The 17,581-nt window shown below is 46.8% G+C and overlaps 1 protein-coding gene across 4 annotated transcripts in view; it reads left to right on the forward strand.

Moving 5' to 3' along the window:
* Positions 1-17,198, forward strand: part of MDGA2 (MAM domain containing glycosylphosphatidylinositol anchor 2) — a 332,288-nt gene extending 315,090 nt beyond the window's left edge. For 2 of the 4 annotated variants that reach the window (XM_083839870.1, XM_083839871.1), the window contains 3 exons: positions 2,841-2,971; positions 8,564-8,669; positions 9,097-17,193. In XM_083839870.1, the coding sequence (XP_083695996.1) occupies positions 2,841-2,971; positions 8,564-8,669; positions 9,097-9,185 (326 nt within the window). In that variant the 3' untranslated portion in view covers positions 9,186-17,193. Of the gene's footprint in view, positions 1-2,840; positions 2,972-8,563; positions 8,670-9,096 lie in introns of all 4 variants that reach the window. The other 2 variants (XM_083839873.1, XM_083839872.1) reach the window with 1 other exon arrangement.
* Positions 17,199-17,581: the final 383 nt, after the last annotated feature.

Here is a 17,581-nt window from a genome sequence, read left to right on the forward strand (position 1 = left end):
GACTGCCAAGGAAAGTGCTTGTGCTTTTCCTGCACATGCTTCAAAAGGAGCAGATAGATTACTTCAAGCATAAAAAATAATAGAAAATCCCAATACTTGATTTACAGAAGAAAAAAAAAGCCATTGTTGGGGAACAAGAAAATGAAGTCACTGCTCTTGCTGTGTCTCTATGTTGAGACAGAAAGAGGTTGTAGCTCCATTAGAGTTGTCACTGTCTTTTTTAAGCAATCTGTGTATCTGATTTTTCCATCTATGCCCCAAAATGGAGCATTCCTAATTGACACTCCTAGAACAGTCATTTTTCTTACCATTAGAGAGCCATCACAAAATGAGAGGCGAAGCCAAACACGCTGTCAGAGCCCGTCTGTACCGTACCGATGAGCGCTCAAACTGCCGCCGCTGTGCTGCGGCCGGTGATGTCTCCGGGGCACCCTGCCCTCCCTTGGCAGGGCGCTGTCAGAAAATAAACTTCAGGCCTTGATTCACAGCTGCTATTCCTGCCTGCTGTGGCAGGCCCCTACTCACGAGTCCCTTCCTGACGCCTTTGTCTGGGATGGTTGTGTCGCTGCAGGTGAACTCCTACTAGGCACACCTCCATGTGAGCCACGCAGCCAACCCATCCTCCTCCACAGCATCACTTTTGCAAAGGCATATAACTTCTCTGAAGCCTTACTGGCAGAAAATGATGCATTTCAAGGCAGGGCATTTGGTGCAGGTGTCACTAGTTGAGCTTTCAGCTGCATTTTGGGCAGGTGTGGGCATTTATCTGCCCACGAGGGACAGGCATGTGCCTACAAGCTAGCCCACATGCTGGGCAGTGGCTGAGCGAGGCTGGAGCAGGAATGGTTATTTCATGTTTTAAGTAAGACTGCTATCACCCTGCTATTAATTTCAAGAAATTATGTGCCACGGAGAGACTGAGTGTGCTGTGAACAATCTTAAATCTCTGTAAGCTCAGCAGTGATGGAATTACATGCTTTTCATGCCTAAATTATTTAGTTATTCCACACAGGCCTGCAGCATGCGCTGTATCAGCCTGCACAAATGGGTGAAATAATTACCAGCTATTCATCCCTTGTTTGATACTGGCATTGTTTTTTGTCTTTATGAAAAATAACTTTAAATATACTGCTATTTTGTAACTTCAGGTAATATTGTCTAAGACTGCTTTTTCTCGTACCTTGGACCCAGCACAGTTGTTGAAGATACTTGGGGAGAAGCAAATGGGAAAGAAGGGAGAGCTGTGTTGGCTGAAAGGCTCAGACCTCACCCAAGAGCTGCTGTTTCAGAGGGGCTGAGGAGCTGCCTGCTGTAAGCAGCACAGCCCAGCCCTGCCACGTTATTGCTGGGTGGGCTGCAGGGCACCAGGAGAGGATCCTGAGCGTTTCCTTCCTGCAGACCCCGTCAGGTAGAGGTGTTTTTGATGTACCCAGTAGCGTGCGTACAGGCAGAGACAGACCATCCCTGTTCCAAGCCGTGTCTCCTTTGTGCTGCTTCTTCACCCTTCCCTGCACTTGAAAACCGAGTGCTGCAAGAGGGCGATGCGGTGCCGCCCGGCCGCTCTGGCCAGCACCACTTCCCCACCTCGCTCAAAAAAGATGTATGGCCTCAGTCTGGGCACCCTGGTGAAATAGCCGTGATGAGAATATTTGCTGCTCCATTACCCGTTTAGCCTTATGTTCTTCAAGGCACTGAGCTCTGCTATTGCTAGAAATAAGAACTTTTTATTAGCAAGAGCTGAGTCACTGTGCAGCTGCCTCAGATCTGAGAAGTCTCATTGCAAATGTAATTTGTATCAGCTTCCCAGCTGCCAGTCCTAACACCCTAAAAAATGTGGTCCTGCGTGAACTTGGCTGAACATTCTTAAATGGAAGCAAACGTGGTGATTTACATCATACAGACACCGCTGCCCCACACACCTGCAAACAGAGTGGGGAGCAAGAGGGAACGAAATCTCCAAACCATGAGTGACTGAGCCCTGCTCGGTCACATCGGTGCTGGTGCACCAAGGCAGTCTGGTGTGTGTTCACGGTCCAAGGCCAAGAAGGGAGCCAGGGAGATGGGCACTGTGCAGGAAAGTGCTGAATGCAGGCAGCCTGCTCCCTCTTGCAGACAATGCCTGTGCTGGAGCCAGTAACTTAACGGTCAGCTGTGGGGAAAGACCCAGGGCTATGGTTTGTGGTTTTTTTCCAAGGTGAGGGACAGTTTTCCTGAGGTTATTTGAACTCAGAGGATTGTCTTGGATTGTCTTGCCCTTCAAAAATGGCGTAGTGTCCTTCATAATGGCAAAAAGGGCATAACATCTATTTCTGAGATAGATTTTCCAGGATCAATGGCACTCTATTATTTAAACCATGTACAAACAAGAAGTTGGGCAGTCTTTATAAGCAAGAACTTCTATTTTCTTTTCCTTTTCTTTTTTTTTTTTTTTTTTTTTTTAATAAGGAAACTGCATTGCTTATTTATCTTTGGGTAAGGAGGCTATAAATGCACTAAAGCACAGAAAACTCACCCCGGGAAGCCCCGCATCCTTCCCAAGCTGCTGGGAGCAAGAGGCACAGCTCTGCCTGCTAGGAGCCTCGGCTGGTTTCTGTGCCATCCTCTGCTGAGAGCTCAGTTGATCAACGCACGGTTTTCCTGAGTTTAAAAGTTTTCAAATACGAGCCAAGACCCCTTCCACACCCACTGCCATCCACTGCAGAGGTCTGTCCCAGGCTGCATGCTGCGGAAGGGCAGAGCCCCCCAGCACCCCTCTTTCTTCAGCCCAGCGTCTTGCTCCACCGCAGCCTGGCCAGCTCGGGTTCCTGCCTAACCACTCAAGTTCTTGCCCTCTCTTCCAGGAAGCCTGAACGTTTACCTGCGGTTGAAAGGACAGACCACGATAGAGAACCCATTGTGGTCTTCAAGTGGAAATAAGGGCCAGCATTGGAACCAAGCCCGCGTTAACATAAACCCCCCGACTTCGTTTCAGGTAAGGAACTGGCCTGTGCTTTGCTTCGTGGTGCAAGACCTCACACCAAAACTGGAGTATTTGGTTTGCTGTGGAGGGGGACATCACGAATGGGGCAGGCGTACGGTGACCCTTGCCTTCTGAGACAGGATTTCACAGCATCATTTCAGCTCTGAAAGCTGCTTTATGGACAGATAATTGCCTTCCTTGCTGCAAATAGGTGAGCACCACAGAGCTTAATAATGCACACTTCAATGGCAGAGCAGCAGCTATTTCCTAGGAGAGGAAATGCCGTTCGGTTTTTAGACAATGCTGTTAGCTGATGATACATGTATATATATATTTATTTATTTTAGATTAGCAACCGGAATATGAAATTTCTTCCTGCGAAAAAAATATTTAGGGTCTATGGTAATGTCTGTGTTAGAAGTCTCTTGGTATACTCATGTTCTCCACGAAAAAAGGAATGCTCCAGGCCTCTGCTGAGAGGGGCCGAAGCAGCAGTGCTGCCTGTACAGGGCAGCGCTGTGGCAGAGCTGCTCGCTTCATTCACTGCACGTTATGACAGGTTTCAGACGTCTCTGTTTGGGTTTGACAGTGAGATGCTGACAGACTGTTACAGGCAGCTCTCATTCACGAGCTGTTTGTAACTGGCACAGACCCAGAAGCAGGCTGCCACCAGCAGGCCCGCCTGTGTTTGGGACATGGGTTGTGCACCACGATGCCTGGCTGCCCGGGTGCTCTGTCCCCTCTCTGGAGCACCCAGGTCCCCCCAGGGAGATGGTGGCTTTGGGGAAAAGCAGACATTGCATGAGATTCAAAACTGCTATCTGAAACCTGTGGGTTGGGGTTCAGTGTAGGGGTAGCTGCTGCTCCTGACCCTTTGTTTTTATTTCCGTGCGCGAGAGGCAGTGAGAGAAATGATTTGGCACAGGTGGTGACAGAAGAATTGCATGGGAGGAAATTAGAAGAAAATTATTGGAGAGGGATATGCAAAGTGTAGCATGATGTGACGCTGGAGTTGAACAGTGATGGAACTGGGCAAGAAAAGCACAGAGGAGAGGATGAGTGCTGAAGAGCATGGCAGGGAGCTGCTCCGAGGGGGTAAAGGCAGGGCAAGTCCAAGCAGAATGAACAGTGAGGGAGAGAAAAATGATTTAGTATCTGAACATAATAACTGCAGTGGTGAGGGGAGAGAAGAGAGGGTCGGGGAAGCTGAAATGAAGTGTTTGCAGGTGTGTCCGCGAGGGATTCATGAGACTTGAGAGGGGCTCTGGCAGCAGTAAGGGAAGGGTGGGGGTGTCAGCGCTGGGCAGAGGGATGCCAAGGGTTTGGCACCAGCAATGAGGAGAGGAGGAGGGCGATAGGGTGCCAGCTGGGGGGCAGCTCATCAGCCCGGAGAGGAGGCACAGTTTGGAGGAGGGGCGAGCTGAGGTCTCTGCCAGGCGCAGGGCAGCCTGAGGCCCGAGCCTGCCGCTGGCCCTGGGGATGCGAGCGTCAGCCCTCGCAGGGGCCCTGGCTTTCAGAGAAATAAAGTCACTGGGGTCACTTCTGCTGCTGGCACACCTCCCCTCGTATTTCTTAAAGCCATATTCACTGGTGCCACTACTGGTACAAAAAAAATGGCAGCTCCTCTTCTTGGCTGTTTTTCACCTTTCACGTTGTTTTTAAAGGCTTTGGCATAAAATAGATGTAAAGCCATGAAGCTCTGCACAAATATAACAAATAAATGTCAGGGTGGTGGGAATCTTAAATTACTTTTTTAACTGCCCTTGCATCACACAAACTTTATTTTCTATTTAGGAGTCTAAATAGGAAAGAATATAAACCTCCCAGTTAAATTTAAAGAGAGTGTATTGAAGTGAATCTTTGCAGTAAAACAGTACACTGACACAGAAATTAAAACTTTTTATTGATTAATTTGTATGGGGAAGTGCTGCCCAGACTTGTTTATACCTCCCCAGTCCTCATGGCAGATAACAGAGCTTCTGTCGTGAAGGGCTGAGAGCATTACAGCGCTTTGAGTCAGGAGAAGCTCTGCATAAAAGTTATCTCAGTGCCAGCACCAGCTCAGGAGTTGGTGGAGGAGCCTCCACCGCACTGCCCCCAAGTGCTGCTGCTTCAACAAGGCTCTGCAGGTGTGTGCAGGACTGAGCATCCCTTCTCGTCCCACCCTGGCCGCTCACGTGAGGCCATTGGAAGGGGCCATCTTGCTAGCGATGGTGAGGTGGTGGTGATGATGGTGGTGGTCACCATTGCTGCCAAATTCCAACCTGGACCACTGAAATCTTCAGCCCCGTACAGGCAGTGAACTGGTGCCCAGAGGCAGCCTGTGGCTGTTGGGAGAAGTGACATCTGAGATGTGAACCTAAAGCTACACCCTTGCCATCATGCTTTCTGGATGGGGACATTCATGGGGCTCATCTCCACTTCTCAGGAGATTTGCCAGGAAAGAAAAATCGATCTGAAATCATGTTGAAGAAGAACAAGCTGAATCCCCCAAAGACTCTCGGGATAGTTCTGGGGGCACTGCAGGGATAATTTCCATTTCCCCAATAAGAGAGCAGAGCAGCCGTTGGTGTATTTGTAAGCCCCACTGTTCTTCTGCTAACTGCAGTATTTTTAACAACAGCTTTGTGAAGTCACAGACATGCAGATAATAGGTTTTGTGGGAGACTGATAGGAGATCCTGATCATCTGGCACCTCCTGCAAATAGCTGTGAACTGCGGGCTGGATGGTGCCTCATGCGCTGCCAATATTCATCTGCGGTGATTTGTTCGGAGCGTGTGGCCAAGCTGGCTAATAGCAAGCCATCTTTGAGGCCTATAAAACACACTGCCAACTGCAGATTTTAATTAAATGCTCACCGTTGTATTTGCATAGAATCGTTTTGTCTGGAAACAGTGTTTTTCATTGTCAGGAAAGATTCGACTTGAGACTCAGCTGCAGGTGATAAGCCTTCTGCCAAGGAGCAGGAGGGCAGGCTGTGCTTTGGGGGAGAGGAGGAGGCGCTCTCCTCTCGAGCTGGATACTCCCCCTTGTCAGAGGCAGAGTGGAAAAATTGTGAGATGGGTAATTACTTGAGACATTGTTTTCAGACATCAGGATAAATTATGGAAAAGCTCACTGTTTTCCCAATTACAGTTCCCTGTTGCACTAATATACACCTCGTTACAGTAATTAACCTACAGCATCGCACTTCAGTGAAACACTGATGGAGTCACCTGCTCCAAACGCACCGCTTTCACATTTATTTAGTGCTTTCCGTGCAGACCTTGCCGCCTGCCTTAGGACACCCCAGGCAGGCTGTAAATACACGCCTTCATCTTGGCAGCTCTCTGCTGCGGGGTCAGGCACCTGCCGGCTACCCAGGATGGGATGGGTCGTGGCCCAGGCTGAGGGACGTGCTGAAGGGCAGGGAGGAGAGCTGCCGGTGCCATGCGATGTCTCGTGGCATCAGGCTCCATCGCCTCGTGCTGCTGGGCGATGCTCCTGCAGCCGGGCTGGCTCCAGGCAGAGCGGAGCCCCTCTGTGATTTACAGGGGCATCTTCCTCCACCCCGAGAGTGTACTCATCATTTATAATGAAAGTTATTCATTTCAAACGAGCGGCTCTGCCTGAACTGTATTAATGAGCAAAGAAATGTCAGAAGCTGCCAGAAGAAGGGGCTTGGACCTGTGTCCTGCTGAAATCAACGGACACAGAGAGAGCCCATCCGAGTGCCCCAGCCACCTCCCTAATGCAGTTAGTTCATTACCAAGTGTAATTTAAGCATTTTGCTCCAGATGGTATTAATATTTTTTGTCAAATTGGCTCTACCCCCAAGAGTTAATTTCTCCATTAGTACCACAGCAAGCCCTTACAAAACTCATTGAATTTCATGCATATATTGTTGCAGATTAAAGTTTAAAAACTTTTCATCTGAGTTAACCAAACATATTTCAAAGGCCTGAGGGGGCGGGGGGAGGAAGGAAAGGAGAGAGAGTTGTGCAAATGGTGCTGCTTGGGAAATGCATTCCGCACGTAATTCCTTCATCTCTTTAGAATGGCTTTGAAGTTTGCTAGTGAATAAATTCCTTGCTTCACAGAATGGGTCCACTCCTCTGCAGAGCTAATTAAGCAGCAGCATGGCAGGACAGCATCACATCGTGTTTGGGAGAGGAAAGCAGACAACTTTGTTTCTTTAGTACGACAGCAATGTGCAACCAACCTTACAGCAAATATACTGCTCACCTTGCTACAAGGCGTGCGTGCCCGTACAGGCAGCATTTCCCTTCCCAGGTGTGCAGCTGGGGTTTCAGAGTAGGAATATTTGACAGAACATGACTCGTAGTCCCCTTAAAGCACAAGCATCCTTTTGGCAAAAGTCAAAGCCCCGAAGAGGAATGAAATCTCTACCCTGACCCTCCCTAAGACAAAATAATGTCCTACAAAAATGTAAATGCAAGACCATTCCTAGAAGGGATCAATGCTTCTGTGCACAAGTATGAGCCACTGAAAGGAGTAGGAGAGAGGTGGTGTGGCCACTAGCATCGGTTCCTGCCATGGCAGGAGATGTGGGAGGTTAAAATCCACCACAGCTGTCACAGGAGATCTCTGGGACCTTGGGGGTTACGAATCAAAGGCAGTCCCCCAACCCCTGAGGTAAATTGAATCCTTGTTAATGGATGAAGGAAGACCAGAACGACTCCTGAGAGGTTTCTCACCAGTTTTTTGTGGGCCAGGAAGCATCTCCCAAGGGGAAGGGTGCAGGGGAGGCAGCTCCCGTCCTTATGCAGGCAGAGAAGTGCCACCACAGTGTAGGTGGGGGAGCCTGGTGTGGGAAATGGGGGGACTGGCTGGGCCGTTTTTGAGAAGCAGAGGCCTCATTTTACTGTGGAGCTCTCCTGGCCCCTGGGTGTGTTTTCGCACAGTTTGGGGTCAAGGGGATGCTCAGTTCTTTGACATGGAGCAGGCGCTGTTCTTCAAACTGTGCCTCTGCCGTTTGCTTCAAGTGGCAGGAGATTCTGAGGAAAGCACCCTGAATCTCTTTAAATCTTTGCATTTAATCCCCTTTTTTTCCTTGCTGGGATTTGCATCCACCAGCAGTGCTGAGGTGCTGAGTGCACATACGTGTCAAAGCCTACCCTTTGTGTTTCCCATTGTTGGTGGCCTGAGTTGTCTGTTGTCTGAGATGTCCTTGGTGCATGAAGTGAGACCCTAATGAGAAGGAGAACCTCCAGAGCATCTCTTCCTCTCATTTTGGCACAGAGACACCATGGAAGAAGACACCGAAGTATGTCGTGGTGGGAATTGTGAGCTCTGGTGTTTGCTCGCTGTCAGAGGCTGGAGGCAGAAGGCAATTCAAGAGCAGGAGACTCCTGTTTTTTCTTGCAGTCTGCAAATGCCCTATCACAAAACTGAATTTAGAGAACTAAGCATTTTCCTTGAGCTAAGCTCACATCCCGTGTTCACCTCACAAGGATGTGTGAGCTCAGTGGTCATTTTCTGCCCCATACAAAGTGTTTGCATTATTCCAAGCCCCTCGGTGCAGTTTAAAGCTGTGCAAAATGCAGCTATATGTTTTCTGCTTGTCGTGCTATCAGCAGTTTGTTCTTTATAATTTTTTGCAGCTCATATTTGAAGGGATCCGGGGCCCAGGCATTGAAGGTGACATTGCTATCGACGATGTATCAATTGTGGAAGGAGAGTGTATGAAGTCCGACCAGCCGGCCAACAGTAAGTGGCTCTTCTACACGCTGGGGAGAGCAAATTGCTTCTTGAGCTGCAAAATTGAGGTATCTCTAAAATGGATGTCCTGCAGGAGAGCAAAATACTGTTGGGTTAAGTTGGAGAGGCTTACATTGAAAAGTTTTCCCTTCCATCTGCACAGCAGAGGAAGGAGCCCCTGGTGCAGGAGGGCCCCAAGTGCCTGGAGCATTTGAGGTGGCGTGGCCATCCAAGGGCTGCGCTTCTGGCAGCTTCGGATGGTTCCAGATGGACAGACAGACAAAGCAATATTAGAAAAATGGTTAGGGGGTCGGAACAATGTGAAATTAATAAATGGAAGTATCACGATTGCCTGTAGACCTTCTTTAATCCCTCCACCCCCATGTCTGCATTATAACACAAACCTTTAATTCTACCTTTTTCCCCCTTTTTGTAGATTTACGATCAGGTGCTGTTGGGACATTAGCGCATATACGACTTATCGCAGTTATCATCCTCATGTCTGTCTTAAGTCATCAGAGGTGACCTTATCCTGGCAGAGGCTACAAAAGATTCACCAGGCACTGGCATGAAGAAAGAGTCTTTGTAAAATGGACATTTAAAAACAAACTACCAAAGATTCCTCCACTGACTGACTCAAAAGTTAAATAAATACATAATAAATAAAAAAAATTAAAAAGCACTGGGGACATAAAAGGCATCACGGGAGTGTAACTCACTATGAACCACGTGTGAGAACGAGATCTGGCCTAAGTAAGGAAGAGACCTTCAGGTGCTTTTGTGGTCAATAATGAATACAGCATCATCTGGTTGAACTCTCGGAAAAGAGCTATAGAAACCCTTGTCAAAGCACAAAGTCATGGCTGGTTTTGTTTCAAATGAATAGTTTGCTTGTTACCATGGAAACCTAATGGCCTGCCAAAAAAAAAAAAAGGAAAAAAATGGAGAGAGAGAGGAAATAATAAAAATAAAACACAGAGAGAGAAACACCTCACTGTAAACAGGGTATGTGAAGAGCTGGCATTCATTTTCCCTTCAAGAAGGTTTTTAGCATAGAGTTAAATAAATGTAGGCCCTTTTGCCTTTGGCTGTCACCTCCCCTAGAGAATAACCCTAAATCAGAGCTGTTTTAAGACATTTATGTTTCATTTCTCATGGCTATGCTTGATAACTGTATGCTGTCTCCTTTTGCATGCATTACTATCCAGGATGTGCGACCTGGGCTTACATATTACACAGGCTTATCGGAGCTTGCTTGCGGCCACTCGAACACCCCTCTCCCCTCCCCAACTAAGTCATCTGTTCTAATGAAGTGAAGAAACCAAACCACCGTCTTTTATAAATTGCCATGGAAACCAAGTGCCTTCAATGAAACAAGCCTGATTTAAAAATATATATATAATAATAATAATTTCAACACAGAAGCTTGCACTGCTAAAATGTGGTTTGTGCAAACTATTTTCTAAACAAACTACGGAGCCTGGGTGTGCAGACTGCAGGCGAGGAAACGAAGCCGCTCCTGGAGATGGATGGACCTAAGCTGCTGCGTAAGCCCTTTCGGATGAGATATTTGTTGTTTAACCTTCCAGACAGCCATGGCCTTTCAGCTTATTATCCATTAGAAAATAGCTTCCGTTGGTCCTGGAAATGGGAGCAGCACTTTTGATTTGTTTGGTTTGTTTCAGGTTATCAGGTGGGTCAACCAGAGGAAAAGGTGGTTAAGATGCACTTAGCGCCGGTGGTCAGAGGCAGAAGGGGTTTTCCTGCCCTGACCTCGGCAGGCAAGGCTGTACGGGCCCGGGGCGCGCGTGGGGACGGCGGCGCGGGGGGGACACGAGGCCACGGCCACACTCCACGGCTGTGGGGGCACAGCCTGGTGCTGGCGACGCGCGGGTGGCGCGGGGCCTCTGCCCGCGCGGGCAGGGAGGGGGGTCCTGGTGTTGTGGCGAAGTCTAAAATCCACTCTTGTGACAAAAGGAAAGCTGTGCACGCGGTGTTGCAGCTGCCCGAACACGTACCGTTAGCCAGCCGGTTTTCCACTGCATTGTAAATTTCCCTGACAGTTGGTTATGACAATTTGAAGACCTTTTTCCTTAAATTATCTCAGCTTTTAACTTCATTTAAAAGAAAAAAAAAAGACTTTTGTCTAAAGAAGAGTATTATTATTATAATTATTATAATAATTATTATTATTATTCTGTGTTCTCTCAACACCCTAGGATTAAAAAAAACTGATATGCAAGTAATTGGAGTACAAACATGAAAACAAACAAACGAGTATAATATTTGCAAATATGAGTATAAAAAGCACAACGAGATGCAGTAAAACGTTGACAAGGCTTGATTTTTTTTATTCTGTAGAGAAATGTTTGTGCAAATTCAGTAATTCAACTGAAGAGATAATTTTACAGCTATGTTCAATAAAGCCTCTTTCCAGGTAAGGTATGCCGCGTGGTACGTGTGTTTGTTGAGCTATGTGCACGTGCGCCCCGGACGGGTGCGACTGGGATGATGTGGTTTTTTCCTCTGACAAACTGGTGCTGTCTGAAGATGTAATGGTCCGTACTGGTGGTGCTCAGGGGAAGGAGCTTTCTGAGGACGCTGTCAGAGCTGGTTTGTAGGTGTTTTGTGGTGTCTAATACCCGTGCTGCAGTGAAACAGCTGCTCGGAGGACAGTGGGAGCTCGGAGCCTGGTTGGACTGTGGGGTTTGACGCTGCAGGTGTTTGTAAATAAAAGAAATTTCCCACTGGAAGCACTGGATTTTAACTGTGGACCAGAGAACTGGGTCAGGTATGGTGAGACCCTGATGCAGATTTTCTCTTAGGAGGTCAGTGTGCCTTGTAATTCAGGATTTGTGGACGTCAGACCTTCACGAGCATCCTCCTTGTGAAAGCCAAAGGACTGTGGTGTCATCCGAGAGACTCCTCTGTGGGCGTTTTTGGCGTGGCTGTCTCCGGAGGGGCCAGCTTTGCACACACGCTGCAAGACAGGCCGTGTCCGGAGCCCTGCCGGGAGGGAACGTCGCTTTTGCAGCACTTTCCCGTTACAGTTCCTGCTGCACCTCTGGCAGTCATCAGAGCTGGGCCCTGTGGCCCGTGGCCTGGCTCGAGCAGCAGCTGAGGAAGCTGTCTGTGGCAGGAGGTCACCACCACCATGGGGCCAGGCCCCACCACGCCGGGCCTGGCCTGCGTCTCCTCACGCTCGCTGACGGCAAGGCTGCGGCTGGGTTCTGTGACACCCACTGCGCTGTCCTGATCGGGTGGAATGGGGAGCGTGGAAATAAAGAGTGGCCATCTGTCAGTCATTTTGAGGTAAAGCGTGAACCATTCTGTTCCCTTTAAAATGTTTTCCCTCAGATTTATCCCTCCCAAAAACCAGACTGAAAGTAAACTGAAATTTGGATGCCCGTTGTTCGGCGCAGGCCCGGAAAAGTGACTTTGAAGCTGCTGCTCCTGGCCAGGGACTCTGTGGGCAGGGAGGATTTGGGAACTGTGCTGCTATGCCTCGTTCTTAGGCAGCCTGGAGATGGCCACTAAATTGGAGATTGTGTGTTTTGTGGAGATCACAAGCTAAAACTGCAAACTGAAATCCCTGTTTCCTCCTCATGTTTTGATTTTTCTTTCCTTGGTGGAGGACAGGGATGAATATTTGATGGAAGTTTTCAGCTGACAGCCAAACACCAAAGCTGTCTTTCAGAGCAGGATAGGCTGTTTTTTCCAGAAAAAGGACAAGTCTTTGTGTGACAGGAAATTTATTTGCCCTGCCTATTACAGTTCTGTTCTGCTCACTTGGGTGCAGAAGAAGGTGCTAAGAAAGGCAGGTTTTTCTCCTTCAGATGTTGGTTCAGTAGTAGTGCTATCTTCCTTTACATTCCTAACATAAGGTACTGAAAAGACAGGTTTTACCTTGGGCCACGAGCAAGAAGTACAGACTGAGACAGATATTTGCTATTCTGGATTTGTATGTTCCTGACATATTTTTTTAATGGTTCCTTTGTGTGAAAGTGGACTTACAGCAACTACAACACCTGGCTGCTGGGATCAGCTGCCAGGCTTTTTAGGGAAGTGGCTGTGGGAGTCAGCTGGGTGTTCCCAAGGCAGAGGTAGGTGGACCCCACGACGAACTTTCCAATGTATTTTATTCTTTCTCAGGGTGATCTGGGAGAACAAGGACGTTACTGGAGTATTCCCCTTTTGTCACCTCCAGCGAAGGCATGCAAGTTCATTTTTTTCACAAAGCACGCAGTTTGAATGGGAAATCCCACACAGAGTTGCCAAGTGCTTTGATCTCACTGTGCTACTTCTCCAGCCAGCCCCAGCTAAGCTTGGATCCTGGATGGGACATGAGGGAGGATAAAAGAACAGAGACTACAAGGGGGAAAACACATCACAAAACATTTTACAAATGTACAATTGATTTGAAGGCAAGGAGCAGCTCCTGGAGAGCCCATCAAAGTGATGATAACTTATGCGTATAAAAATAAAAGCATTAACTACTGGATAGTACAGAGAACAGGTTCTTTACACTGAGCTCACATCATGTCAGCCAGTTTTTGGAAATGATTATCTAAGTGTATGCTACTGTCAGGCCCACATAAATCCTTGGAAATGTGAAATTCCTTCATGAAATCAGAGGCTTTGGAGGAGGAACTGCCAGCTCAGCCAAGGAGATGGGAGAGGCTACTGCCTGTTCCTAGGCAGAAATGTTGACCTCTGGGGATGCCAAAGCAGCTTCCTCCATGACACCAAACACTTGAATCTCTGCTGCATTCACCAATGTAAATATCATCATTTAGTCAGAGCAGCTCTTGGGGCAGTCAGAATCCCCAAACTTTAAAACAGAGCTGATCAGTTAAAACATCAGCTTTTTGTTCAATGTTGGTTTCTATTTTACTGCCTTGTGAGGTCAGTGAAATCCCTTTGTAGTGAGCAGTTTAGTCAGAACAATTGGATTTATTTTTTTTTTCCCACCCTTGGTGGAAGAGGCCACACTGGTTTAATTTCTGGAGGATTTACTCACTAGTATCATGCATCAAAGGATAATTGAAACACTCTTCCTCCCCCAAAAGAACTGCTATCCATCAGAAGAATGGATTTCTAGAGCAGTTCAATAACAAAAGTAGTCTCCTATCATACACACTATCTGCCTGTATATAAAGAGGTTGGATGCCAGCTGGATTATTTCTTGTATTTTCCTAGAAAATAATAAAAACCTACAAATATATATATATTTCAGATTTTTTTTTGGAACCTGCACCACAGGCGCATGCTCCATCATTTATGGCTGCACCACCACAACGCAAGTCAGTCCCAGCAGCACAGAAGGAATTAAACTCATGTTCTAGCCACTGGGTTTTCCTTCATGCCAAGCATATCGCTGCCGCACAGCTCGTGCAGTCCTGCGGTCGAGGGATGTTTACTCTTCAGAAGTGTTAGGTCATTTTTTCTAAACCCCGATCCCAGCATCTCCCTGTAGCTCCCACAGGAACGCACCCCAGCACACAGAGGCAAGGAAAGCACCCTGCAGGACACAGAGTGGGGAGCGACATGCGGGGCACGCTTTCTCATCAGTCTTAAAAACCACTGAAAAGGTGGAAGGGGAATGATGCATTTGAGTTTTGCCCTCTGCATTACTCATAAGGTCATTGCAACTCCCCACTGTTGGGAGGTTTGTGATCCCCACTTCTTGCTGCCAACATAAACGTGTTCATGGCCACTTTGGTGCCATTTGTTCTTGGGCCAGCAGCATTAAGTTTGTGGCGTTAAGCTCCTCTCACTCTGTACTCCCAACCACCTTCAGGTCCCCTTTTCATTGTTTTTGGCCAAGCTAAAATATTTCTATCTCTGGTTTAGAAAATATATATAGTTTAAAAAAAAAAAAAAAAAGAATAGGAGCTATCATTAACCCAAATACAGGACACTTGGGGTAATACATCCTGATGTGACTTACTAAAACATGACAGTTCACCATTGTATCTGTCAGATTAGTTAGCCTGTATTACGAGTTTCATATTATGGGAAGGATGTTGTATTTTTTCCCCAGAACACAATGTCCACAGCCTGTGAAGCAGGCATACAATTGATGTGAGCATGTCTGCACAGCGGGTTTTCCAGAGGTTTCAGTGATGACACTAAGATTTTGCTTTAATAAAATAGCATCTTACCCACATTTCTCAGAGAAACAATCGTGATATAATGAGACTACTCGATTAAGGATAAACTGATCGAGTCAGAGGCAGAAAGACGCAATTTACTGGGGGGAGGGGGCAAGGGGGATGATTTCCTTCTACTATCCAAAAATATCCAAGTCCAGCAGTGAGCTCCCAATCAAATGAATATTGTGCAACTCACTGAGAGCAGCCCTAGTACTTTAATTATAAAATCTGTGGGAAACCTGACAAGAAACTGAAAAGTAAATAAGAAAATGTTTGCATTTCCTCTATAGATGTTTCCGTGCATCGTGGTAGCCTCACCTAACACGGTCTCTTCCAGCTGGCTCTTGACGTGGTCAGGTTTCCTCCTGTTGCATATGGCCTTATCAGAGCCTACCAAGGACCTATGACAGGTGACTTGCAACCGATTTCCTTCCATTTCTATTCTCTGTATATTTTTTTCTATTGAGAAGGAGACTTGAATGTTGGCAGGTGCTTGGACAAATGAATATTTATGTAGCTTTGCTCACAGTTAAGGTCACAGCTGACAACTGGAGAAATGTCACCACTGATGCCTCAAGACCCAGGATCTTTGCATGCCCCGAGTCTTCACTTTCTTCAGGCTAGAGGTTTGCAGTCCTCAGCCTATAAGGACAAAACAGGAACACTGCAACAACCATGACTGTAAAACCTATTGAGTGGTTTTTGACGGCTATGACCACAAAAGAGATTGAAGTAACACGTTTCTGTGAGTAAGATTTAGCAGCCTCAGCACCTTCTCAGGAAAGACCAGATGCGCTTCTGCTTGCACACTACCAACTGAAAATGGGAAAAAAAATCTCTGTGTTTGTGTAAATATTATATAAATAACTGTAATTGTATGTATTTAATGTATATATAATGATTATTACATTTTAACTATCTCAAGTATTGTATATAGCCAAACTTGGTCTCTTATTTTACTAGAACACCCACTGTAGATTTATTTTTTGTCATTGTTGTTAATGTATCTGGTTAAATTACAAACTGGTTTCACTTTTACCTCAAAGGGTATATGTTCTTTATGTATATTTTATAAAGAAAAAAAAAATCACTCAGTATTTTTGGTTACCTCTTCAATTGCCAGCAGTATTTTCTGCCTTTCCCTTTTTGGCTGTGTGCTGCCTTTGCTCCTGCCCCCCAAGATCCACTGCAGGGAAGGGTGGAGGGTAGCTGGGAGGGACTGGGGCTGGTGGGCAATGTTACTTGCTCAATGCATCCCTGCCTTCCTGAAATAGGTAAGAAAGGAGGACTGTCTCTCCTCAACCCACCCCTCCACCCCTTGCTTAGTATTGAAAGGTTTTGATTAGACCACAAAAAGACTACGCCATCCTCTTCAGTTCTGAGGCCTTTCCTTTTGCTTGGTGCCAGCAGAGTCACAAGGTTTTGCCTGGTTGTACAGACAGCTGAGGGTTGAAGTCCATTTCTTTGACCTTCCATAACGCCCAAACACTATCCCTGGGAAGCCAAACGAGAAACACGCATGAAGAGGTGTGCAAATCTCATGCCAGACCAAGTTATTTTAGAGCTGAGCCACTGTAAGAGCACTCCTCCCAAAGCTGACTGTGTGCTACAGATGTGAGGGGTACATGTGGATACCCAAAGACAGAAAGTGTAACCCTGCCTTTGTGTAATGGGGTGGCGTGGCACAGCATCCCCAGATCCAGCCTGGACCTGACGGTATGATGAGTCCAGATGCAACAAGGTCAGTGGCACCATGGTACGATGTGGAGGATGCCCATGTGGACGTGGGGCTGACGTCCGTTCTCTGCCACAGGCACGACCTCAGTGTTTCTATTTCTTGTCCAGCTTTGCTACTGAGGCTGCAGGCTAGGGCTGGAAGCCATCAAAAGCTGTGAGCACGCAAAACACGATCAGGCACACTTTTAATCAAGGGGTTTCCAGAGAACTGTAAGGTGAAGAATTAGAAGTGTTATTTGTTCCTAAAATACGGCGACATTAGCACAATTAAGAACACGAATGCTCCAGGTTTCACTGACTAGCTACTAAATATTTTTTAAAGGCCTAAGTAGACCATTAAATTTCTCTGTTGTTTGGTGTCCTGGTGCAAATCAAGGGCAAAATGCTGCTCTCTGATCTGACTGTGTTGTGTGTCCATGTCATGTTGCTGGAGAAATGAATGCACAAAGAGGAAATCATAAGTGGATGGGGAGCCCTCACTTGCGGTTCCTCCTGTGGCTATGTTGTGCTGGTCTATGTGGACATAAACTTTTTTACAACCTTTCAGAATTAAAAGTCTATTTTTATTGTAGGTGAAATGAGTAGGTAAAATTTCTGTACAATCTACAGAAATAAAAGCACATTTTGTTTCTCGTTACATTTTGAAAATGCTGATATTTCTTTGACCTTTTCAGGTGCCATGGTTGCCTCCATCAGTTCTTTGATTAGATTTGTGACTGTCAGCTTTTAAGCACGTGTTCAAATTAATTCAAAAGATAAAACTCAGAGTTTCCAGGCAAGTCTTGCTCTCCAGTGGCCTCCGCCTCAGAAGTGACAAACAGCAGCACACTGAAATTCACGGAATACAAAATGCTGGTCTCCTACTTTTCAGCTCGAAATGTTCACTATCCCATTGGACCTCACAACCTGAAACCCTTTTACGTGCCCTCATTCTGTCCATAGGATATCCTGTATTCACCCCAGTGAATACAGAAGGCCAAAGCACAGAAGGCCAAAGCACTTTCTTCACGTGATTTCAGACACACTGAC

The sequence above is a fragment of the Anser anser genome (assembly GCF_964211835.1).
Source record: "Anser anser genome assembly, chromosome: 5".
In the NCBI taxonomy this organism is placed as follows: domain Eukaryota; kingdom Metazoa; phylum Chordata; class Aves; order Anseriformes; family Anatidae; genus Anser; species Anser anser.